We start from the raw sequence: 23,604 nt of genomic DNA, 5'->3' as shown, positions 1-23,604 counted from the left end.
AACGCGGGCGACGTTCATCGCAATGAGGCCCAGGACGAGCATATGTAGTACTGGGAAAGATAGGGAGGATGAGGTCAAAGCGCAGCCTTGCTCCGCCGCCCCCATGCTTCCGTTGCGTTCAACCATGCAAGCCTCGCCAGTGGCACTTTTCTCTCCAATCAGGAGTTGGGTCTATTTGTGGGCGCTTGCAGGCAGCATGCATTCTGCGGTGTACCTCAAGCCGTCTCTCAAGTCATTGGCCTGTGTAGGGGGTTTGGGGAGATTTCGATAACAGTCGGGCGTAAGTCTGCTAGTCTAGATCTGCCTCGCTTCGCCGGTAGGACAAGGGGATCCGAAAAGCTCTGCATGGCATCGTGGTTGGTCTTCGCGGTATCATGATGGAAGTAAACACTAATGGAAAAACTCGTGCGCGACAAATGCGGGGTCTGCCTTTTCTCGCACTTCTACCTCATGGCAACGTGATGGTGGTGCAAACATGCTTTTTGGAATGTGGTGTGGGTGTGGTGGTATTTGGGGGCCAAATTCCCTCTGCTGGCATAACAGACTGGCGGCGCAGTTCACCAATATTGGGTCGTGTTGTTGGCCACGAGGCTGTGTTCTTCATGCACTAGCTCTTAACCGCATACACACACAACCCACAATGTAACCTTTCATAGGCAGGGATACAGACGTTGTATATGTCAAACGCAACGCAATGTCGGAGACTGAAGGATTCGTGCGCATCATGTCTTGCCAAGAAGACGTGACGCGATGCGATGGGACAATGGGGCCAAACCGCGACGCAGAGATTGGTGGCGTCGACGCGAGGTAGAGGGCCTGATGCCTCGCATGGACCGGTGAAAGAGCGGGTCAGGTGCGAAGAAAACGGTGTGGATGTGTGAGGAGCATTGTTTCGCAGCAGCCAAGTCAAAATGGATGAGGTCAGAGGTGCTGCGCCAGACTAAGAGGCTCAGTAGTGTGGCGGCGAATTGTGGGGAAGATGGGATTGGCAGTGCAGCGGTTCTGTGGATAAGCAAACAACAAGTACGTGTGGACCCCAGCAATGTCCTCCAACCTCACGAACGTATATACTGATTAGTATGCTTATTCTTCCAGTGTTGACGAGGCGAAAACGGTCCGACGATGCTCCAGGGCCGTTGCCGGAGAAGAAGAACACGTGACTTGTGGCTCCGAGATCCTCGGCCCAAAAGCTGCGTCGCGGTTGTGTGCCCCACAAACATATGTTAAGAGCTCCGCCTCCGCATTCTGTCTTTATCTCCCCCAAACCTCGCCGTCGCCTCTTGCATACCTCAATCCAATTCATCTTCACCAATCCGACAATGACCGACCGCCTCAAGTCCATCGTCTCGCACATGACGCCCTCGACGAGCGGCGTCTCGGCCCTGTAAGCTCTCCCCAGTCCCAGACCAAGACGAAGAAGACGGCACGTGAAGGACATGGCGCGGTAGACGACAGAGGGAGCACGCAGTCGCTGACAGTACTCGACAGCACCACCAAGAACCCCGACGATGTCGTCATCACCCTCGCCATCCGCGCTCCCCTGTGCAAGGCGCACAAGGGCGGATTCAAGGACACGACGCTCGATGGCATCATGGTCAAGATGCTCAAGCAGGTCGTCGCAAAGGCCAATCTCGATCCCGCCCTTGTAGAAGACATCTGCGTCGGCAACGTGTCCGACTCCAAGGCCGCCTACTACGTCCGCGCCTCGATGCTCGCCGCCGGCTTCCCCATCACGACAGCCGGGTCGTCGGTGAACCGCTTCTGCTCTTCGGGCCTCAAGGCCGTACAGGACATTGCCAGCCAGATCGCCGTCGGCAGCATCGAGATTGGTCTGGCCATGGGCGCCGAGAGCATGACGGTGGGTGGCGACAGGCTCGAGAGGCCCTTTGTGGACGAGATCCTCGAGCAGAAGGACGCGAACGAATGCATGCAGCCCATGGGCCAGACATCGGAAAACGTCGCTAGCGACTTCAACATCTCGCGCGAGCGCCAGGACAGGTACGCTGCTGAGTCGTTCCGGAGAGCCGAGGTTGCGCAGAAGGCTGGCTGGTTCGAAGATGAGATTGTGCCCATCACAACCCAGGTCAAGGACCCCAAAACTGGCGAGCTCAAGACCGTCACCCTGACCAAGGACGAGGGCATCCGGCCCGGCACCACCTTCGAAACCCTCCAGAAGCTCAAGCCGGCCTTCCTGCCCCACGGCGACAGGTCACACGCTGGCAACTCGTCGCAACTCACAGACGGTGCCGCTGCCATCCTCCTGATGAAGCGCTCCACCGCCGAGAAGCTCGGCCAGCCCATCCTCGCAAAATACGTCGGTGCCACCGTCGCCGGTGTCCCACCAAGGATCATGGGTATCGGCCCAACCATTGCCATCCCCAAGCTCCTCTCCAAGTTCAACATCACGCTCGATGACGTCGACCTCATTGAGATCAACGAGGCTTTCGCATCAATGGCCGTATACTGCATCGACACACTCAAGATCGATACCAACAAGCTCAACGTAAGGGGAGGTGCTATTGCGCTGGGTCACCCGCTGGGATGCACCGGTGCACGTCAAATCGTCACTGGTTTGAGCGAGTGCAGGAGGCAAAAGAAGAAGGTGCTGCTCACCAGTATGTGCATTGGTACTGGTATGGGTATGGCTGGTCTTTTCATCAACGAGCAGAATGTTTAAGATGTATTGTATGTAGCGTTTTATATGAAACTATTTTCTTCTCTTCACCATTCTCTGCCACCAAGGCCTAGTACTGCACAACATTATGTCCTGTGAGGTTAGGCTTTACCTCCCCTCCCTCCAACCACGTCTTACACTTGGCATACAGGATATCTCTCTCTGGCCCATGCGCATTCAGATCCATCTTCGGTGGCCTTTCCGCCTTACTCTCCGCCCACGCCAGGTACCGGTATCCACTCGGATATTGCTTGACTTCGTCCTCTGGTATTTCAAACTCCTTGCCAGAAACAACAGGCACCATCTTATCCTTGTCAAAAAGCAGAGTCATAAAATCCACGCCCCATTTCCCCTGCCCATTCTTCGACAAGAAGAAAAAGAACCGCGTATCGGCTTCATTATCCATCTCAATATCATCCAGCATGATGCGACACGTAATCGTAACCTTCATCTTACTAATCGCGCGATCACCCTGGACATCGACCGTCTGCCCACAGATTCTATGCAGGATATAAGGAAAAGGACCATGCGGTGTCTGTTTCTCAAACCCTTCTTTCGACGAGGCGATGAAGTCGTCCAGACGGCCTTGGGTCCACGACGTTGTAATGTACGCGCCGGGGTGGAACATGGATGAGTAGTTCTGCCATTCTGCTGCGTCGCGGTACATGCCCCATCCTTCACAGATCTCACGGATCTTTAGGCGTTCGAGCACATCTGCGTCTGTGCCGTTGGCGTTGTTCCGCGTGGCGTGCTCGGGGTAGGTGTCTAGTGGAGGTTGGATGGTCGTGTATTCGAGGCTTGGGTGTGGCATTTTGGCGGCGGGTTGGGATGTCAGAATATGCTTTAAGAATTGTGAAGGGACTAGAAATGTTTCGTGGATTCCGATTTTGTATACCTGGTGAGAGTATGATATGATTCATGCAGTAGTAACCGTTACGTCATTACGCGACTGCCGAAGATGAGGATTACAGTGATCATCAGTAAATCGAGACGGCTGCATTCAAGATGTGTCGAACGGAGATATTGGCACGCAGTCGAACGCTGTGAATAGCCGATCTGCAACTGGAGCATGCCACACACGCTCGATAGTTTCTGTAATTTTTGCTTCCATTAAAGGATCGTATATTGAGTTTGCGCTGTCTAGCTAATACTAGTGGCAAAGTGCCGTCTACGTGAAGCTCTGAAGCTTGTCAGCCTTCTCCCTTCTCGCTGGTTTCTTTGTCTCCCTCTCGAACTCGTGACTTTCCGTGTCATGCGGTGTCTCAGCACACTTCCGCTTCTTGTTCTGCGGCATAGGCGTACCTGGAAGTGGGCGGTTCATAAAGGCTGTACCTGCTGCTCCAAAGATGGGAATGTCAAAGTTACCAGTTGCCATAGCTTGTAGAATGGCCTCGTAGTCTTGATCTGGTCGAGAGACAAAATAAAATGGCGGATCAGAGGGTTGCGCAGGAGATAGTCCCGAATGCTGGTGAGGACTGGTAGGCGTTAGAGGAAAAGATTGATACATGTCCTGGAGATGACGATCGAGCGGTGCAGGTGGGCGTGCATCTTCTCCAGAAGCTGCATTGACCATAGCTCGTGATACAGTCTCCTGCGATGTAGCTAACGCCTCTTGTAAAGACAACGGAGTAGGCTGGGTGAGGGTAATAGCACGGTTGATCGGCTCCGTGTGCATTGCAGCAGGGTAAACTGGGCGGCTTTCGTAGTTCGGGAGACCAGGAGTTCCTCCATACCCCATGGTTTGCCACAAATGTAGCATGGCTGCCTTTTCTGTCTCTTGCATGACCGGCTCCTGTGTATCATCCGTCAAGTGTGATCGGTCCATGGTCATATCTAGATGATATTTGGTTGAATGTTCTTCTAAATATAACCAAAACTTCTCAGTAAGGAAGAGGTGCTGCGTATAAGACAACGAGCTGGATGCTTTCACACCAATGCCAACCAGGCTGTAGGCGATTTGGTTTTGCGCCTTCACTCTAATCAGTCGTTCGATATTTTGATCACGGTTCTAGAGCGTCGAAATTCACACGAACAAGGTGAAGGTCTTCGACACACAGGGAACTGCTTGAACACTGTACATGTTCCAGCGTGTCGCGTGGCCCGAGAGGCGTCTCGTGCGTGGCTGCCAGATTTGGGAGTTGTGCGCATGACAAGAGGTGTTTTTTTCCTCACAAGAGCCGCAAGCGGAAGCAACTTCGTCAGTACCGAATTCATGAGTGAAGGTGTTTGTTTGGGGAAGAGCTGATGCACGCCGGCATTGCGTTCTGGACAAGTCGCCCGATGCGGAGAGAAAATGCTGCACCGTGGTGGTGCGAGCTTTGCGCCATCACGGACCAGTCGACCCGATGGCTTCCACGCGAGACGTTAAACTGTGCAATATCTCTAATACATCCGGTGATTGTTTGCTGCGAGGGCAAGGAGATGATGACAACCATTGCAGTGTTTTGAGATGAATTGGGATGGAACAATGTTGAGGTACGTCCGCTGTACGGCGATCGATGACGGGGCTAGATTTTGACCAGCCAATCAGCAACGACTTCGCTCAAAATGACCCGGTCAACGACTTTGGAGGGCCATGCTTCTATCGCGTCTTCAGTGAGCTCAGTGCAACGGCCTATCATACAAGATCAGCTACCGGCGCTCGCCTATTCCAGGCAAATTGTGAATTCACGCTCTCGCACTTGAGCCTGGAATGCATAGAGCACCACCTATGTCTTCGCGACGCACAGCCCAGCCCGTTCATCTCGGTGTTCAGTGACTTTGGTAGCCGCTCTTGTCTCATAGCATAATATACAGTCACACTAACTGGCATCAGCGGAGGCGCTGCACGAGGCGTACGCGCTTCATGTTCGGGGCCATGACGCTATCCAGGTGGTCCGAATTCAGGCCTCAGATCTCGCCATCGCCCTTATAGGCACCTCGATCTTCCACGGTGCTCTGGTTCCGCTCTGGCACGGCAGAAAGCGTGGGGAGGATCAATGGGTCTGCATGGCTGAAATTGGTCCACTCCTTGACATCGATCCAAAATACATGCGCCCCTCAGAATGGCTGGCATGTGGCTCAATACCTAGGTCTCGATACTCGGCTGCGTGGCCGATTATTGGCGGGCGGATCTACTTCGATGAAGGAAGGGACGAGGATCTGGTTGATCTCTTTACGGCTGTACGTGGATACGCACCGGATCGTTTCCGCGAGCATAACGATTTTCAACGATACGTGTACGACTGGGACGAGGAGTGTTTTGTTGGAACTGTGAGTCGGCGTATGACGAGCACGTCAATACAAGAGACGGGTGTGGCAGGCGCAGGGCTTGGGTTGGGGCTTGCCGTATCGCAGTTCGCGCAGCCGACGCCATTTGGGTACGCCGGCTATCTTCGTGGGATGATTGTGATGGACTGACGTATTCTTGCCTTGTAACGGTACCTAGGTAGTGGACGACAGACGAACTTGGGAGCGAAAGGAGCATTGCAGTGGCACTAAGCCCGAAAAGGGTTAGTAGCGGTGCATACAGTATTTACCAGAATTATCTCACTTTCCAACCAACAACCACAACATCCTACACGTCTGCAAAATCTTCAACCAATATTTCACGCCCTGAGAAATGTCTTCTTCAGTATCTCCCCTCGAAGTTATGGCGGCGATGTAAGTTCAATACCTTTTTGTAAAGGTGCATCAAATGAAACTGACTGCGTTGTAGCACACTGCGTAACCAGGTTCAGTCACCGCTCTTGCGCCTGCCTGGGGAAATTCGCAACAGGATATATGCCTACATCTAACCCACGGACGGCACCTTGATCCCTTTGTACTCGTCGGTACCGTGGTCAGCACAGAAACGGTGCATCTATATTTCCTACGACATAAGCGCATCTCCTACTTGCCAACCTCTGCCCGCGCTTCTACAGTCCCAATCGGTATGTCGGCAGTACTATGCAGAGACAAAGCTGCTGGTCTCCCAAAACGACAAGCTTATCGTGCGCCTCGATCACTTACCCGGCCTGGTCATGGACATGCCCAAGGATGTGCGAAACGCCATTTCCACTGTTCACGTATACAGACAACCTGATCGGAAATCCATTGCTGGCTTCTCTTCTGTCAGTGCTTTTGAAAACTTGCGGAGGCTTAATTACCATGCTCCACGTGATTGGCCGGCTGCATTAAGACGTGTTTGGTTTCACCTGATCACAGAACAGATCAAACAGCACAGCGAAAAGAAGATTGAAATAGCCGTTGTCGACAAGCAAATGCTGTGGCCTTATGAGTACTAAGAAGGTGGGTGGTTGATCTCGCAGGCGAAGACGAAGAGCGTACAAAGCCTCAATAACTTGAAATGCGATCATAAAGACAAGATCTGCCGCTCACGACTTGCGCAACACAAACACTGCCACCAGAATGTCGCTCACAAATTGGGAATACCTCAAACCCAGTTAACGCCATAGCTCAATGTACAGCAACATCCCATAGTATTTCGAGAATAAGTATGAGCTATCGAACTACTTTTCTTCATTCTCATTATATTCCCTCTGGACGTATCTAAGTGCATCGCCGGACCGAGGATTTCACATACATGTCGCGTGGCTTGAGCAGTTCAACGGCGCCTCCTTAAGATGGCATGTGCCATCGCGTTCTTTCTCGCTGTCAAAGCTTCCGTAGAATCAATACGCGTCCGCCTCCAGCATCTTTCCGATATTCGTGTAGATCCTGTTCTACAACATCAACCTTCTCCTCCTTATTCAACCTCTGAACTTCCTTCTCAAACCCCTTCTCAACCCAAAAGCTGTCCAGAACAGTTGCAACAACAACTCCACCAACCTTGACGACTCTCACAAACTCCTCCAACGGCTCCGGCCCCAAATGGCCATGCGTGAACGTGCCACAGCACGTTAGTGCATCGAATTTTCCGTCTTCGAATTCTAATCGCTTCGTCAAGTCCGTAGTTCTCAGGTCATCGTACACAGCAGTGTTCTTAGCGACCGCTAGCATGCCTTCGCTGATGTCGAGACCCAGAATATCCGTAGCGCCAAGTTTTGAGAGCTCGATGCCAACTAGACCGGTACCGCATCCCGCATCCGCAATCTTTAGGCCGTCGAGAGGATTTTCTGGTGAGATATGGTTCAGCTTCAGGCCGCGGGCGACAGCTTGGGCGACTAGACGTGGGGCGGTGAAATCGTGGAGGGTCATGTCTGAGTCGTAAGTCTTTGCCCACTCATCGTATAGTTCTCTGGATTCTTCCGTCGTTGTCGCGGCGAACACACGGTCTAAGAGCGACATTTGATCTGTTGTCGCCATGTTGCAGGTGCGAACTGTTTCGGGTTTTCTCCGTAGGGTTGTATATTGGTACGGCGACAACTATTCAGGTAGTTCTTATGAGAAATTAAAGACAGTCCAATTATGAGCAAGCTTTTGGTGTTCCGGTTGTGGCGAAGGGAGAAGCCAGCTCCAGGTCTCTATAAGCAGCCCGGATGCGGATGCTGGCATGACGTCATACCTGGCAATAATTGGCCCCATGGAACATTGCCGTGCCAGCATAATGCTATCATTTTTATAGCGATGGAGCTACAATTTTGATTTTAACTGAACAAGACACGCACTGGATATTCATCACAATAATATCGAGCTCTGATAAGATGGGCAGGACTGTTACGTTCAAGTCGCTACCTGGGTAGCGCAATCCTAGCCAATAGACCTCACTGCAGTCATACCTAGGTAACATTCACAAGTGTGTAAAGTCACTTTCGAGCTCCTAGTGGAGGCCTAATGTATCGTGATAATCATTGGGTTGTACCTTAGGGGACGGTCGATTGAATGGCATTGGTGTCAGACAATCTTGAAGCAGCAGTATACCGCATACACTACCGAACGCTTCGTGCTGGTGCACCCCTGCATGCAGGTGACTTTCAAAAGGGGGACTAGATACTGGGTGATCAGTATAAGGGATAGCTCGCTGATCCACTCAGGGGCTACTGGTATTAGCGGACAGTACCTAGCGAGAGCGCTGATTGGTGAGATCTTCGGCGACTAGGTACTTGTCCGGCTATGGGAGAATACACTCTTCCCTGACACTAGGGTTACAGTTCACTGAATACCAAGAGAAGAAGCCGAGGCATGAAGAGCTGAAGATTTACAAGTAAGAGTCACGGGCGGAGTGCGTGATGCTAACGGAGCCTTGGAAGCTTCCCAAGGTCAGGTCAAGCCACTTGGCAGACAATCTTGGAATCGTTGCTGGGACTATCAGCCAATAGCGCGATTACCGTATGTAAGAAGTGCCGTTCTTGGATCATCTCAAATACCATCTGGGTAACCAACGGGCGATCTAAACCACGGAGTGTAAAAGATCCGGGGTAGTGTCCGTTAGCGTGGCCCCGAACTCAGATTTCCCCGAGCTTAAATCGACATTTGCGTTGACGCCACCCCATTCCCTCATTCTGATGTGATTTACACGGCGCCCGCCGTCTGTAGCACATGTTTTGATTGGTTGAGCAAACCTGCGCATAACGTGGCTGACCGTCTAGCGCTACATTCGGTGTGCTAACGATGAGCGTGGTTACCAAATGGGAATCAAAGTCATCTGCAAGCTCCGGACGAGCGAGTGGTAAGGTCAAGAAAGGAGTGAACTGAAGGTGTCTTGCAGACAACATCCATCCCCGCTCGATCGCATCGTGCGATAATCAACCGACTTAGCAAACTGGATTGAATCTCAGCCGGATGATACAACCTTTGGGTTCATATCACATAGTTCGTACTTCTGCAATTCACTCCAAGCGACTCTCAAAGCTGTCGGAGATTGCCAGAGGCCGTCGCGACTTCTCTTCACACCTCGCGCAACATCAACGACTTGCGGAGGTGCTACTGTAGCTTCCGTTCATTCCGATCATATCCCAAAAGGACGACACAAATTCGGAGCAACACTTGCACACAACCCAATTACTACATAGGTAATACATCGGAGTGACTAGGCATACCAGACGGCTTCGGAGGGTACTTGCCATTTTTGGACTTCTTTCGCAGCTAAATCTTGGTCTGACTGTACTGCTAATCACGGAACGACATCCGTTGCCCTTGAATAGCGCGGTGTTACTCCTGGCTTCGATCTTGGCAACTATACCGCGTAGTCATGTAAGCCTTGCAGATCAACGCCGGCGATTACAGAACCTCGTTCAGGGTCAAACGGATCGACTATGAACAGCTCTACGAGTGACCCTCCACTCCGCACTGCGAATGTTGCACTAATCTGTAGCGGTGATTGCGAAGACATATAAGATATTCGATGCTTCCTCCAGGATAATATTCTCAACATTTCTTCGCCCTCCATCATTGCAAGACACGATGTTTGCGAAGACATCCCTAGCGATCCTGGCCGGGCCAGCTCTGCTGGTCTCAGCTTTTCCCGAGATAGCTCGCATGGTCGCTGAGAAGCGGATCCAAGAGCGTCAAACAACGCCCCAGATCATCGAATTCCCAGAGTATCCCGGCACCCCCAACCACGCCCTCTTCAATCAGTTCGACCCCGCCCTCCAACTCGTCAACACATCTGGCGAGCACGAGTGGCGCGCCCCAGGCCCAGGAGACATTCGCGGCCCCTGTTCCGGCCTCAACGCAGCCGCAAACCACGGCTACATCCAGCGTGACGGTATCGTCGACGCAAAAAGCATCAACACCGGTCTGTGGCAAGCTTTCGGCCTGGATAAGACAGCCACCATCTTTCTTGAGACTGCAACTGCTTTCTTCAACGGCGACCCCATCTCCGGCCGCTGGAGCATCGGTCCGCATTCCCCCAAGACCAGCTCACTTCCTCCACTCATCGGCAACGCACTCGGCAACCAAACAGGAATCTGCGCATACGGCCATCTCAGAAGTGAGGGTGATGCTAGCTTAACCCGCGGCGACTGGCTGGCACCCGAAATGAACTCCAACTGTCGCTCCTACCCAAAATACATGCAAGAGCTCTTCGACCTTGCCAACGCGCGCACAGGGGGTAACATTACGCCTCGCGTCCTCGCCGAGCACTCCAACAACCGCAAGAAACACAGTATCGCTACGAATCCATTCTACTTCAGTCCAGCGTACGCTGGCATTGCATTTACTTTTGGCGCGCACATGTTCGCGTTCCAGTTGCTCGCGAACCACAGCGCCGAGGCACCACGCGGGTTCTTGACGCAAGAGGTCTTTATGGATTTTTTCAGTTACAAGCGTGACGCCAGCGGTGCGTTGACGTTCAAATACGGATACGAGCGCATCCCAGACAACTGGTACAAGCGCCACCCGCTTGACCCGTGGACGCTCGCAGACATCGGTGTCTCGACTGCGCAACAGTGCGCCGCGTACCCGTTGAACTGCCAGGTCGGCGGCAACACGGGCACGGTGAACAGTTTCTCGGGCGTCAACGTAGGTGATATTACCGGCGGGTTCATCAATCTCGCAGAGGATTTGAATGATCCGAAGAAAATGGGGTGCTTTATTGCGCAGACTGTGCAAGCAGATACCCCGTCTTTCTTGAGCAAGGTTCTTGGAGGTGCTGCCCTGACTGCTGCTTTGGGTGCGGTCAACAGTCGTCTTGGGCCGGCCTTGCAGCCGCTCAAGGATCTGGGCGGTGGGTGTCAGGGCGTGCCAGCGGGCAAGAGTATGTTCGAGTATGGAAGCAACTTTCCCGGTGCCTCTCTTAAAACCGAAGGCCCGAGGTCTGGACAGTAAGAGCAGTCTGTAGTGTTCGTTTTCGGCGGTGGTAGGCGATGATATCATTTATATGAAAATGAAAATCCTTTAGTCTCAGATCGCTGCCTGACTCGACTTTGATGTCGAGCACTGTCCGATTTCATCGTAACATCATTGAATCTCTCTGGACAAACTGGGCTTACGCTGGGAGTGATAGGCTGTTGGAGCAAGTGAACCTGCTGAGACCATCAATGTGATCAGGATGGATGAGGTATGAGCAGATTGTGGTGTAAACTCGCCTATCCTGTTGTCGCTACAGGAACAATTCGCCTGCAATTTGTGACAGCTTGCGGTCTGCATAATCCGTGAGAAGTCAAGAAATTGTATGACATACGAATGAAACGACATTAGGTCTAATTGTACAAATGGTATTTGTGAAGAGAGGAAAAGATGCGATACGGAGACTGAGTTCTCACAAACGAATGCCAGATAATCAAAAGGACGAAACAGCAACGATATGCTGATCGAGCATTTGTTGTGCGCTTCAGCAAACCTTAGATATGTATGCAATCCGTTCAAAGCATAGCCAAGATGGCCGCCATCATTGCCACACCACCACCAACCTCCATCTTGCCAGCGCCACCGGTGAAGTTGCCCATGGCAGCCTGAGCAGTGCCCGTTGCCATGACCATACCGTTAGACATGGTCATGCCACTCTCCATTTCCATATCCATGGACATTGAGGACTGCGCCGACTGCATGGCGGAGTTCATGGACGAAGCTTTCGAAGCAAGAGCCGATGAATCCGTGGAGCTAGGCTCGTTGTTCCAAGCCATTGTGACGGGAGGCGCGGAGGGAGACATCATGGGGACCATTGATGTAATGGTGGCCGATGAGCTTTGTGCGAGTGCCGCCGGGGCGAAAGCGACCGCGACGCTGATAATGGTCGAGTAACGCATGATGCGAGTATTGATGGTTTGTGAGGGCGTCTTGGATCTAAGGTGTGCAAGGTCGTCGAATACGTTCGTGTCGGTTCGTAAAGAGTGTATTAGGTGAGACCGGCTCGTGTAGTGTTTTCTGAGGTATCGTGTAGAGCAAGAGCTTTGAAAGGCGAATCGCGAGAGGGCCTCTCGCATCTAAATACCTTTCTCACATACAGCGGATTCGTTCAAAAAGCTTTCGCTGTTTCGCAACCTACTGCCTGTCATTGTGTGTAATCATCTTCTGCGACGATAAACGCGTCGGGAACTTCAGCCTCCGATCCACTGTGGCGTCACGCGACATCGTATACAAGCCATATTTTCGTGAAACGAGCAAGTGCAAGGGCGATGGTTGTCGCGTTGGGGTGAGGAAGTTTGGAAGGTGTTCGACGTTTGTTTCGGTCGGAACAGTGCTCGACGCTACCGATAGCCCGTGCCTGCCCGAAACGCCCAGCCTGAGGTTTGTGGGGCCGTGGCACCTCACCTCTTCCTTCTATCATCACTCCCAGCGCCACCAGGAGCGAACCCATCGCACCACCATCCCCAATACCACGCATATGGTCTACGATGTCATTGGTGTCTGCTTGGCTACTGGCTGACCACATTATTCCTAGGCGCGCATCCGCTGCTGCTGACTCACATGACGTGGGACCAACATGACACAACGCTATTGCCATCACTTTGACCTGCCAAACAGCCAGGCCAAAGGCATTCTCGACCCCAGCGTCATCGCAGTACTCACCCGCTACTATTCTCTCTCAGCCAGGAACTCATCCAATATCCAGTCCCGATCTCTCCGAATCTGCACGATGCGTTCCACGGGTAGCGGAACAGCGTGTTTGCACAGATGATAACCACACATTCTCTGCCCATCGGCTTGTGTCCGCTGGATCCGGAAGATGGATGTGATAGGGCTGTCGGTATGGTGGGGCATGACGATGGCTATCAAAAGCATAAGCGCTATCCGGATCAGTCTCCCCCACTTGATCTCTCCTTGCGAACGCCAAACCGATTGATTCATCCTCTGATTCAGTTGCTGTCTCCCAGGGCATGATCTTGTCTTCTGGGGGTGCGACATATGCTGTCGCCGGTAGGTATTGGCTAGCCTGCATCATCGCATTTTCGTCCTTTTCAGCAATTTCCTCCAACTCTGGCTCCTCTTCAATCTTTACTGTCCTCTTTGGTCTGCCTCTGGATTTGTTACTCTTTTGAGGCGTCTCTAGTGCTAGTGTTCCACATATCGGCGGAGTTGCTGATGACAATATGTCTATTTTCTTCTGTTTCTTCACTGCTGATGCGTCTCCTACAATGCCACCCAAGTTCTTCTTTCTGTCTTCTGTATTTCTTTCATCTGCTACAAGCAGGGCATCTGTTGACGCGCTCAACAATGGTGGCGGGCTCACTCCGGTCCATCTTTTGGAAGCCTTGCGATCGCTATGTTCGTGTCGAACAGGACCTGCGCCGCCCACGAGCCGCAGCACCGCATCATAGTCGCGAGGGTAAAACCACGATTCGTGTGGACCGTTCAAAAAGTATCCCACCATTCGTGTCGAACCCAGCGCGCCATAACCTTGCAATTCACGTCACACGTCCACGACTAAGGTCTTGAGCGGTATATTACTCACTGGTGTCTTCTTCACACCACCCGGTCCGGACACTGAACAGCCTGTGACATCCAGATCGCTCTCGTCCCAGATCGACTCTCTCTCTTCTGGAGAAGTCTCATATGCCTTGAACCGCCAATCCTTGTACCTGGCTCTACGCATAGCTTCGCAGATATCTTGACGACAGGCGTTCTGGTTCCATTCCGCCAACAGATCTCTGTATGTGTTTATTATTGATCACAGCAGATGTGATGATGCGCCGTTTGTGATCAGGCGGTCCACAACGTCGCCGCCGCGATGTACGCTGTTCGAAAGATATGCCTGTGCTCAACGGCTGCCAAGTACGCACGGTCTGGAAAGAGGAGGTAATTTGAGGGCGCTGTTGGACCGAGCCCATGGCCATGATGTGCGTCGCATGGGTTTGTGTTCAATCGTGGCATGAGCCTAGATGGCTCGGCTCCTGGTGCCATTGCGCTACCTATCTGGGTTAGAACTGTTGCTGTCAGGGAAGGAAGATGTCCAAAAGACAACGGCGCAACCACAAGATGTTCAGACGACGGTATGGGAAATGGCGGCCGATCCATAATCACGAACACATGCACGGCGCATTCGTAAGGGCTGGTTCCCGTGTTGGTTGCGGTAATGTGCACGTGGCAACTAGAGCGTACATCGCGTTGCTGTTATGGTCATCGCAATATCAACAAAACGGTCTCTCCGCCCGGTCCGAGCGTCATTTGGAGCAACTTTTGCACGACTTGGCTGTACCCCGCTTCGCCAAAGTACCAACTTCTAGCTATCCTGGAGCGTTTCTTGGGCTTCGTATTCCCAGTTGTTGGGCACATCCCGAGATTGGTATTTAGGAGAACGACGACGCCCAACCTGCTTATCGACTTTTGGCGACACTTGCACGCATTTACTTCGAGGTAAGGCAGCCTTTGCAATTCTTGCTATCCATGCAGCTTCTACCTGCACACATGCCATTCATTCGGTTCTTCTGCGTGCTCAGCGAAACCTATGCTGACTATCAAATCAGTAGACATGGCGGCTATTGCTAAGAACAATGCCTTCGGCGTGAACTGCCCAAGCTGGAACCTCCCTTTCCCGGACGGCAACATGACCGCTGCCGAAATACTGGCATATCTTCCACACTGGCTAAAGTCTATCGATGTTGTCGACCGCTTTCTTGTACATGGTGCGAAAGCTGGCCACCTCGCCGCTATGATCAACGAGTTTAGGGTCCAGCCATCCGGTCAAGAATTCAAACCCAACTCTGCTATGGTCATGATCCAGTACGCCATGCGGCGCGCAGGCTATCGGGACTGGACTTTCGGATCGCACTTGGAGTATGAGCGTGAGATCCCAAGACCTGAAGACGACCTCAGCGTAACCGATTTTCGTACACCCAACCGCACCCATCCTAAGATTATCACTACTGCTACACCTAAAAAGGTCATGGTCAACGAGGATTGTGAGCCGTTGGACTTCAAAGTCCTTGCGCAACATGTGAAGGAACACCCATCTGGCGATGACGCACTCGACCTTACCCGCTGTGTGAAATACGCTATTCAGCATGAAGAGGAAGTGTGGCTTTTCCCCACCGACTTTCAGCGCCTCATCAATCACCTCGGTGGACCAGTCACTGTTACCCCCGCTCACCACGATAGGCAAGTGTTCGCTCGTCACAACAACTACGTCTTTTCACCCGCCAAGTCTACACCAGGTAAAGGTCGGACTCCCAACAGTAAGACCGGAACCCCGCGCAGCATTAACAAGAAATTCATCCGCGAAATCGACTCGGTTGCTATTACAATGTCAACAACACCCCAAAAGCGTACTGGAGATGGTCTCGGAAAAGTGCTGGATGGCAACAAGAGGAGGAGCGGTAGGCTCGTCGGTAGGAAGATCAACTTTACTGAAGAGTCTGAAGTAGATATCGCAGTGGGTTTCTGATCCACCTCATTAATGGTAGTGTCTGAACATGTTACTGACGTCAGTCACAGGACAAGGACTGCTCCGACTCGCCCTACGACACTCCCGCAAAGAAACAGAAGCTATCCCGTCTGCCGCCGCCGCCTAATTCATCCACCGACGATGACGACTTCGTAGAAGGCGAGTCAGAGCCTGATGATGATGTTCCCGAGGACAACGTGAGTGACGCTGAAGAGGTCACTTCGCCCGTCCCTACAGCTCGCGGTCGCCTTGCTGCGCGTAAGGCTAGATCCAACATCAAAGCTGCTTTCGTACCTGAGCGCGGACCCTTGAAGCTCAAAGTCCCAGGGTGAGTCTCTTACTTAGATCATGTCCTCTAGCTCAATGACGTGATCTGTTGTCCCCAGCCACAAGACATTGCGCTGACATTGGACTAGTATCGGCCCGTCACCCCAGAAAGACAAGCGACAGCGGGAGGTACCCTCATACATGACCAACGATTATGCCCCGGATGTGATGGATGCCGCGCGCGAGTACCTCAACCGCCCACCGATCTTCCTCGCCCCTCCTATCCTCTCAGAAGGCCGCCTCAGGATCGACGATTTCAGTATCTACCTTTACTCCTCTGCCCCTCACACCTCTATGGAGGCCATGTACGCGTCTGCTTATGACTACGCCCGCTTCAACGGTCCCCGCCGCCACGCCCCATTCCGCGAGCTTCATCTGCTGAGCCAGCCTCACCCGAACGATTCAAGTGACTGGGCTGAGAACATTCGCTGGGCTAAGCAGCAGTTTGCTATGTTTGGTAGCCTTTGGACCGAGTATGACTATTTCCTTGAGTGCATCACAGCGCACAGGCACGAGATTGGATGGGTCAGCGAGGAGGTTATCAGAGACGGTATGTGACGTGATGGGTGACTGGCGGTATTGAGCAATAGTCTGCTCATCGCGCTTCCATCCCCTACGAAGCTAGACTTCGCTTTCAATCGCCTGAGCGTCATGGTAGTCATGCACAATGTATCGACGTATAGATGCATAGTTGAAGATATATGAATGAGAACAGCATCTTCTTGCAAGAAACCTCTACCGGGAGTGCCAGTGTTACTTCGTCATTGGAAATGAACATGTAGTGCAAAATCATATACTCTCCATCCTCCAAATGTTCCAGTATGTGCGTCGATACTGTATCTGTTCTATGTCAATACGTATATGATGCCCTAGATGTCAATTTACAAGCAGCGGTGAAGTCTTGTGAAGATTCCGCATGATGTATCATGTTGTATTGGATAGCACACTGGAAAACTGAATTTAAACATCTTCGGAAGACACAAAGTAGAAAAAAAGGGTATAATGCGGTAGCTGTACAGGACGCCAAACTCCTCCGAGGTGTTTTACCATAAATGCCATGCCATACTCCCTAACTTTCCAAGCATTCCGGTTGCATAAGGACCCAAGCCTGATAAAACAGACCGTCGAAAATGCCAATCTTCTGGGAGATCCATGTCCTTTTGACGGTCTATCGCAGTATGCTCCAACAGAAATCAAGTCATGAGTCGTGTTCCTCAGAATGCTGCCCGATGGGCTGCGGACCGGGAACAAGTAGAGCTCAAAGTGTCTCCGGAGCAAAAGCGCAACCGACGCCATCCGATGAGTCAAAGCCAGTGTCTTCCGAACCAACTTGGGAAGACCTCATGTTGTGTTCTGGGCCGAAAGAACCGGTCGTCTCAGGGCCGGAAGCATCCAACATCTCAAGGTCGATGTAGCTGACGCCAACAGGCACAGTCAAGCTGTCCTGGTAGTCAAGGTACCAATCCATCGAAGGTGGGGACAACGACTCATAACCATCAGCGAGAGTGGTGTTGCTGAGAGCACCAGAAGAGGACGCTATGACGACGGTCTCGTTGGCGGTTGGAGATAGTGGACCCGGAATACTGCGATCAGATTCGAGATAGCGACGCACAACGTCCGAGGTAGACGTAGTTGTTCCGCGGATCTCAGAATCAGAGGTTCCGTGAGCGACTAGCCACTTAGAATACAGCCTGTCCATGCTATCCTCACTCATCTCAGGCAACATGCGTACTGAATCTACGGCCGCGTTGTGCATGTTCTGGCCAACGAGCACAGAGTCGACAGGCGACAGATTACCATTGGCTGAAGGTATGCATGAGCCATAGGGAGTGGAAATTGGCATGCCCGCACGGCTGTAGACAGCATCTAGAGTAGGCTTGTCGATAGAAGCACACTGCTGAAGATACTGTTCAGTTGCCGCTTTCTGCTCCGTCGTGAACTTGTAGTGGGCGATTTCCCGCGTAGCGTTGACCTGGTACTCAGAAGGCATCTCTACCCAGCTCATCTGCCTCCAACGATTGAAGAGTTCGCGGTCGCGATGAGCAGAGCGTACAATCTGAGGACCACCTAAGAGCCACGTAAGGTAGGTATAGTCGCGTGGAAACATCAGCGGGAAGTCCTCGTTGGCTGCAGCTGCCTTCACACATCGGGTCAGGTCTAGCTCGTCGTCGCCAGAGGGAAACACCGCGATATCAACTGCTAGTAATGCAAAACGTACATTGGGAATGGGCCGTCGCTTGTGGCGGCCGACCGTCGGATTGTCCTCGCAGTAGTTCTGGACGCCGGCGAATGTCAGGTTGTCATGGTCCCAAACCTGCCCGGGAGTCTTGTACCAACCAGCTTTGTGGCGAGTCTCAGTCCAACGGTCGTCTTTGAGGTGGCGGCGCATGGTCGATTGAGTAACGTGACGCATGGCGTTGGCAGCTATCGCAGGAGTGTGGTGATCTTTTACTGTGGTTCGGAACAAACTAGAGATCTTGGCCAAAGTCTGAGCATCGGCGCCGTTCTGAAGGAATCGATAGAGGACGCCAGGAGTTCGGAGCAGCTCAGGAAGAAAAACCGCAAGCTCCACGCCGGTGATGTTGCCGGTTCGCGGAATGCAGAGGTATCGTGTGACTGCATTTGGACCGAAGATGGATGTCGGAGACCTATGGTCTGAGCCGTCTTTGTTCTTCGAAGAAAGCTTCTTGGTTGCTGGTGGCTTCGCCATGTTTGTCTGAGATGGAAGCGTTAGCGCAGCTTGTCAGGAGTAAACAGTACCAGTCGGTTGAGTTTACGAATGCTTCTCCGAGCCTCTGGGATGATGGAACTTGATACTCACTTGTAGCAAACCAGGTTTTTGAATATGATTGTTCACGGACTGATATAAAGCGAACAGGTGACCCTATGGAGAGATCAACCGACTTCAAGTTTGTCGGTAGAAGCCAATATGGTAGACATATGAGAAAGTACCGTCTTCCAGAGTTATACTGAAACAGGTCCCAACCCTCGCTAGGATATTGCCCTAGCGCTTTGGGGTGGTCGTTCGCTGCCTTGATGACGCTTAATGTCGGAATAGCAAGGCTGAGCCCATCGGAGATCGGGGACCGGCGATGTTGCTAGGGAAACTCGGGCCTGGAGTGACGTACCCCACACTTGGGGTTGACTGCGTGGACGTTAGAAAAGGGCTTGCGGAGTCAGCTGGATTGAGGAAATTCTGCCCCAGGCTTGTGACGCTCCTAAAAGCTCTGGCCCATGGCGACAACAAAAATCGATGTTGCCGATACCGCCATTTGGTGACGTCAAAATTTTTTGATGTTGTACAGATAGCAACCGCGACCGCGACACGACTGGGTATGTAAATATATAGCGGAGCGGTCCGTCGAACGTCTCTTTCACTGGCCGCCGTTGGTCGACAGCGTATCTGGTATGCCGAGGAATTGGAGATAGTGCGCCACTCTTAAACCCCCTCGCAGTCTCCAAAGTGCTTGCTCTTATGTCATGCTTGTAGTACACGCGTCGTTCTTGCCCGTCGCGTCAAGCACCTCAGGCCAGGGAAGTGACGCAGATTGGTTAAACCCATTTGAAAGTGCATAACATGATAGTGTAAGACACCGCATCTGAAGGGAACAACAGATATGCTGCATTCAAGCTCCTACTGGGACTGAATTTCCGCTCCGCGGGTTAGATCTAGTATACATGAAGAACCTTATGGTAACAAAGAAGTTCTAACAAGACGCCGCGTACACCGTACAAGTAATAAGCGACTGTTAGCTCTGACACTATGCGAGGCCGCCGATCGGATACACACAGGGGGTGATTGTGAGATGGCGGAAGTAGCGATAAATTCGAACCTCAACTTAGCGTATCGTTAGCCTCTTGGCACCGCCAAGTCATCGAGCGTGTAAATTGATCAGCACGCGTTTCAAGCGTTGGACAGTTAGCATACATTAAAACATGTGCAAAAGGATGTCTTCACATCAAGATATCTGATAGGCTGCCATGTATCTTCAAGGGGAAGGAGTGATGAATGTTGCGATTCATGTTGAGATCACGTGACCTTACAACTGATCTCCAAGCTCGAGCAGAAACGTAGACATGTGGAAACACTGTAATAGTTAAGTATAGTAAAAAGAAGCGAAAGCTTCGTGATGAGCTAGATAGAAGTTTCCCTACGCTGTTAAAAGTCCTGGAGTCTGGACTATCCGGCCGCATGACGGTGGCGAATTCTGCAGCTCGCCTTGGCCCGAGGTCAAAATTCAACACGACATTTCAGAACCAGCCCATGTCTCCTTGCGTACGCCCAAAGCCGCCCCCAATCACCGCGCTTCATTGATTCTGGCTGGGCCTTGAAGTTACTGCATCTCCTCTTGCAAGCGCGACGGGTTGTGTATGACCGCTCAATATTCGGATCGCCCCACGAAATAAGATCACGCCTGCACCTCGCGTCGCATGCGCCGCATCGAAAACCGACTTTAGGGCATCAGCACAAATTCTATGACTTGAGTCATGCGCTTCAAGGATGAAATAGAGTCTGTTGTCGACGATTGAGCCTATGGTAATTTCATCCATTTAGTTTTGTGCCCAACTGAACTGGATACCTCTGACTAAAACGTCTCTTTAGGTTCCCCAATGTATAGAATCTAATAAACGGAGCCGATTAAAATCCTCGAAAACATCTCTTCTGTAGGCTGGTATGTCTCGTGCCTCTCATGGCCTTGCATGATTTCAGAGAACAGGGTCTCAAATTGGCTCTGATGGTCCGATTCTGTTTCCCTGACAGACGGTGGTCGCGCTCCTCCTTCCATTGCTATCGCATCGTGTACTGGCGTCGATATCCTTTCCTCTTCCCCTAAGAGCTCGTGTACTTGGTTCGTAATCTTATTTGACTCGCTTGTACGCTGATCGAGATCTTGAAAGTAAAGTGCCATATTCGCATGGTGCACATGGTTGAGCCAGCAATCCTGGTTGTAACAGCCGTGAGACTCACACATTCTCTTCTGGCGTCGACGTGACGCCTCTCGTCTTTCCTCTTTCGTTTGTGCCGCCAACTCTTCCTTGGTGGGTGGATCGTCCTCAGCTTCTGCCAGTGGAAACATTTTCTCCTCCTCGTCCGGTCTGACCACACTTATAAGCGTGTCCTCTGTGTTTTCGTCTCCTTTTTCTGTGTCTATGTCTGTCTCATCATCAAACTCGGTCGTCGTGTCCGAAAGAATAGTGATGTGTGTATTGTAAAAGCCGTCGGGCGAAGGATAGGTAAAAGTCCCTGCTTTGGGTCCACGGCCTGCGCTGAAGCCTACTTGAGAAGGGGCTTGTATTGATGACAGTAGAATTCGAGACGGAACTGGCGATGCTTTGGGTGCTGATCGTGGTAATGGCCCAGCTACAGGCGCTGACGCCGACGCCTGCCTAACTCGCCTAGGGCTCAGCACGGTAACGTTTTTGCGCGGACGACCGCGAGGTCGTTTCTCGACTTGTGCATTAGCCCCCGGAGCATGTGTATTGGGCGCTGGTGCTTGCTCTTGGGCGGTTTTCAGATGTTTGTAATAGCCTGCTGGTAGACCATCTTTCCGCGGACGACCAACTGGATTCTTCGATTTTACCGGCGCTTTTGGCATATCTGCTGTCTCTATTGACGAGTTGACTTGATGCGATTCTTTACGGCTTTGATGCTGAAGATGTGTGCTGAGATCTCAAGAACGCAATCGGACAAAAGAGGTTGGAACTACAAATGGAGGAAATGTGTCGGATAAGTTTTCATCAGTATTGCAACGCTGTTGGATTCGTATTCTATATACCCGCAGATATTGGTTCGATGTCTTCCTATGACTCTCTGAAACTGTTGCGATCGATGAGATCATCCAAGGTCGACATACCATGCTACCGAGGTCTGCTACCACCACAAACCGGATCGACCACTACCATCCATCTGATTAGCGAAACCTTGTTACCATGTTCTATGGAGATATCGCAACAGTTCTAATCGGTAGATGTGCGGCTACTGTGAACATCCGCATTGTGGTGTCTCCGTCCAATTGTCTTTGACGCGAGCCGGACGCAAGCCACTCACAACCCACACAGAAAGATACGCTAAAAAACGAGCACCATCACCACCACCACCAATGGTATGAACTCGGGAGTTCGATATTGCGCATTTTGAACTCATAAGTGGAGAGTCTCGAACAGCATGTCTTCACAGCCATTGGTCCGACTTGGTTTTAAAGTTGAATGGGTCCCAGTCTTACTGCCGAAAAAATGACTCCACAGTGGAGGCCTCGAATGAGAACACGTTGATGACTGGTGCGCTCATGTCCTGCGCACAGTCCGATGGGACCGACGAACTCTGATTGCTCCAAAACGTTTGCGATGGATCAAGGTCTGCCATCGGCTCTAGGGCTCCTCCATCCACCGCTGCGTAGACGGGATCAAGAAACTCTCCGAGAGCCCCTTCTTTCTTCGACTGATAATGCAAGCTCGCGCTAAATTCGTCCCAGCCTCGGATGCAGTCAACGTCCGAAAGATCAGCGTTGAATTCACCGATGGTCCAGCCGAACCCACCATCCACATTGCTGCCGCCCAGGTTATGATCTAAGTCAGAACATGGAGAGTAGTTGGTTGCACTCTCATTGTTCAGATGAGCGTCTTCATCAGATACTCTACTTGCCAGCGAGCACACATTCCTTCCATCGATCAAGGCTTGAGCAGTTTGTTCTTCGATAGAGTCAATGATGGCTCGTAGGCTTTGTGCCCTGAGCGAAGGTATGCCCATCTCACCCTTCAATAGTAAACGCCATGTCGGCAGACCGATCTCATCAAAAGGTGGGTGCTTATCTGCAAACTCCGCTCGATAGAATCTGCTAAAATTGCTGAAAAGGTCTTCTTCGTCGTTCAGGGTAAGACACATTGCTGAAGGAATATCTCGCACAAGATAATCTGCCAAAGCGCGTACATCAGCCGCAATGTAGGCGACTGGATCTTTCCCAAAAGACGCATGTGCTAGCCGAGTTGCCATAGCCAGCTCAAACTCATCTATGGTTGGAGGACAAGATATGCGCATATATTCCCGGCTGATCAGTAACTCCATTCCATAAAAGTTGGTACGCCGAATGATCTCAGCGACATGGCTAGGGTGGGCTCGCCAATCCACGCGTCTTTGCGCATCTGACTGCGCGAAACGGACACAACGTGCCAATTCTGAATCAATGTGCGGTGGTGGTACCGGCAGTTCCCGCAAGCGACGAGGAGCTTCGCCATCATCTGGAACCACCCAGTTTAACCGCTGGTTCGTCATCTCGACATCCAACATTTCTGGCATTGGGCAGTACTCATACTCTTTTGCTCGAGGATATGCAGGTCGGGCGGTAAACCGGGCGATGTAGTGCTCGTAGTTCCGTGGGTGTTCAGGATCATACCCTCCTCTGTAGGCCATGTCTATCCCGAT

General features: G+C 51.8%; 8 protein-coding genes across 8 annotated transcripts; 3 read left to right on the top strand and 5 right to left on the bottom strand.

Annotated features, from left to right (window-relative positions):
- The first annotated feature begins 603 nt into the window (after positions 1–603).
- ACET3X_006186 (uncharacterized protein) lies at positions 604–2,706 on the top strand. The gene is made up of 3 exons (XM_069452370.1): positions 604–1,023; positions 1,096–1,384; positions 1,489–2,706. The coding sequence occupies exons 2-3, from the start codon at positions 1,221–1,223 to the stop codon at positions 2,675–2,677; spliced, it is 1,353 nt and encodes a 450-aa protein (XP_069306546.1). The 5' UTR covers positions 604–1,023; positions 1,096–1,220; the 3' UTR covers positions 2,678–2,706.
- Positions 2,707–2,744: 38 nt separating this feature from the next.
- Positions 2,745–3,485, bottom strand: ACET3X_006185 (uncharacterized protein; the record flags this gene model as incomplete). Its single annotated transcript, XM_069452368.1, has 1 exon — positions 2,745–3,485. The coding sequence occupies one exon, from the start codon at positions 3,483–3,485 to the stop codon at positions 2,745–2,747; it is 741 nt and encodes a 246-aa protein (XP_069306545.1).
- Positions 3,486–3,842: 357 nt separating this feature from the next.
- On the bottom strand, positions 3,843–4,505 carry ACET3X_006184 (uncharacterized protein; the record flags this gene model as incomplete). Its single annotated transcript, XM_069452367.1, has 1 exon — positions 3,843–4,505. The coding sequence occupies one exon, from the start codon at positions 4,503–4,505 to the stop codon at positions 3,843–3,845; it is 663 nt and encodes a 220-aa protein (XP_069306544.1).
- A 2,670-nt stretch (positions 4,506–7,175) lies between these two features.
- Positions 7,176–8,093, bottom strand: ACET3X_006183 (uncharacterized protein). The gene has a single exon (XM_069452366.1). It carries the CDS (start codon positions 7,958–7,960, stop codon positions 7,310–7,312), a length of 651 nt encoding a protein of 216 aa, XP_069306543.1. The 5' UTR covers positions 7,961–8,093; the 3' UTR covers positions 7,176–7,309.
- Positions 8,094–9,997: 1,904 nt separating this feature from the next.
- On the top strand, positions 9,998–11,362 carry ACET3X_006182 (uncharacterized protein; the record flags this gene model as incomplete). The annotated part of the gene is made up of 1 exon (XM_069452365.1): positions 9,998–11,362. One exon carries the CDS (start codon positions 9,998–10,000, stop codon positions 11,360–11,362), a length of 1,365 nt encoding a protein of 454 aa, XP_069306542.1.
- Positions 11,363–11,730: 368 nt separating this feature from the next.
- ACET3X_006181 (uncharacterized protein) lies at positions 11,731–12,282 on the bottom strand (the record flags this gene model as incomplete). The annotated part of the gene is made up of 2 exons (XM_069452364.1): positions 11,731–11,736; positions 11,947–12,282. The coding sequence occupies 2 exons, from the start codon at positions 12,280–12,282 to the stop codon at positions 11,731–11,733; spliced, it is 342 nt and encodes a 113-aa protein (XP_069306541.1).
- Positions 12,283–12,823: 541 nt separating this feature from the next.
- On the top strand, positions 12,824–16,810 carry ACET3X_006180 (uncharacterized protein). The gene is made up of 4 exons (XM_069452363.1): positions 12,824–14,830; positions 14,941–15,845; positions 15,908–16,185; positions 16,274–16,810. The coding sequence occupies exons 2-4, from the start codon at positions 14,946–14,948 to the stop codon at positions 16,740–16,742; spliced, it is 1,647 nt and encodes a 548-aa protein (XP_069306540.1). The 5' UTR covers positions 12,824–14,830; positions 14,941–14,945; the 3' UTR covers positions 16,743–16,810.
- Positions 16,811–17,442: 632 nt separating this feature from the next.
- On the bottom strand, positions 17,443–18,894 carry ACET3X_006179 (uncharacterized protein; the record flags this gene model as incomplete). The annotated part of the gene is made up of 1 exon (XM_069452362.1): positions 17,443–18,894. One exon carries the CDS (start codon positions 18,892–18,894, stop codon positions 17,443–17,445), a length of 1,452 nt encoding a protein of 483 aa, XP_069306539.1.
- Between the last annotated feature and the right edge of the window lie 4,710 nt (positions 18,895–23,604).

This window comes from Alternaria dauci, chromosome 5 (genome assembly GCF_042100115.1).
Source record: "Alternaria dauci strain A2016 chromosome 5, whole genome shotgun sequence".
Classification (NCBI taxonomy): domain Eukaryota; kingdom Fungi; phylum Ascomycota; class Dothideomycetes; order Pleosporales; family Pleosporaceae; genus Alternaria; species Alternaria dauci.
The sequence above is the reverse complement of the archived record's forward strand: the minus strand, read 5'-3'. Positions and strand labels throughout refer to the sequence as shown.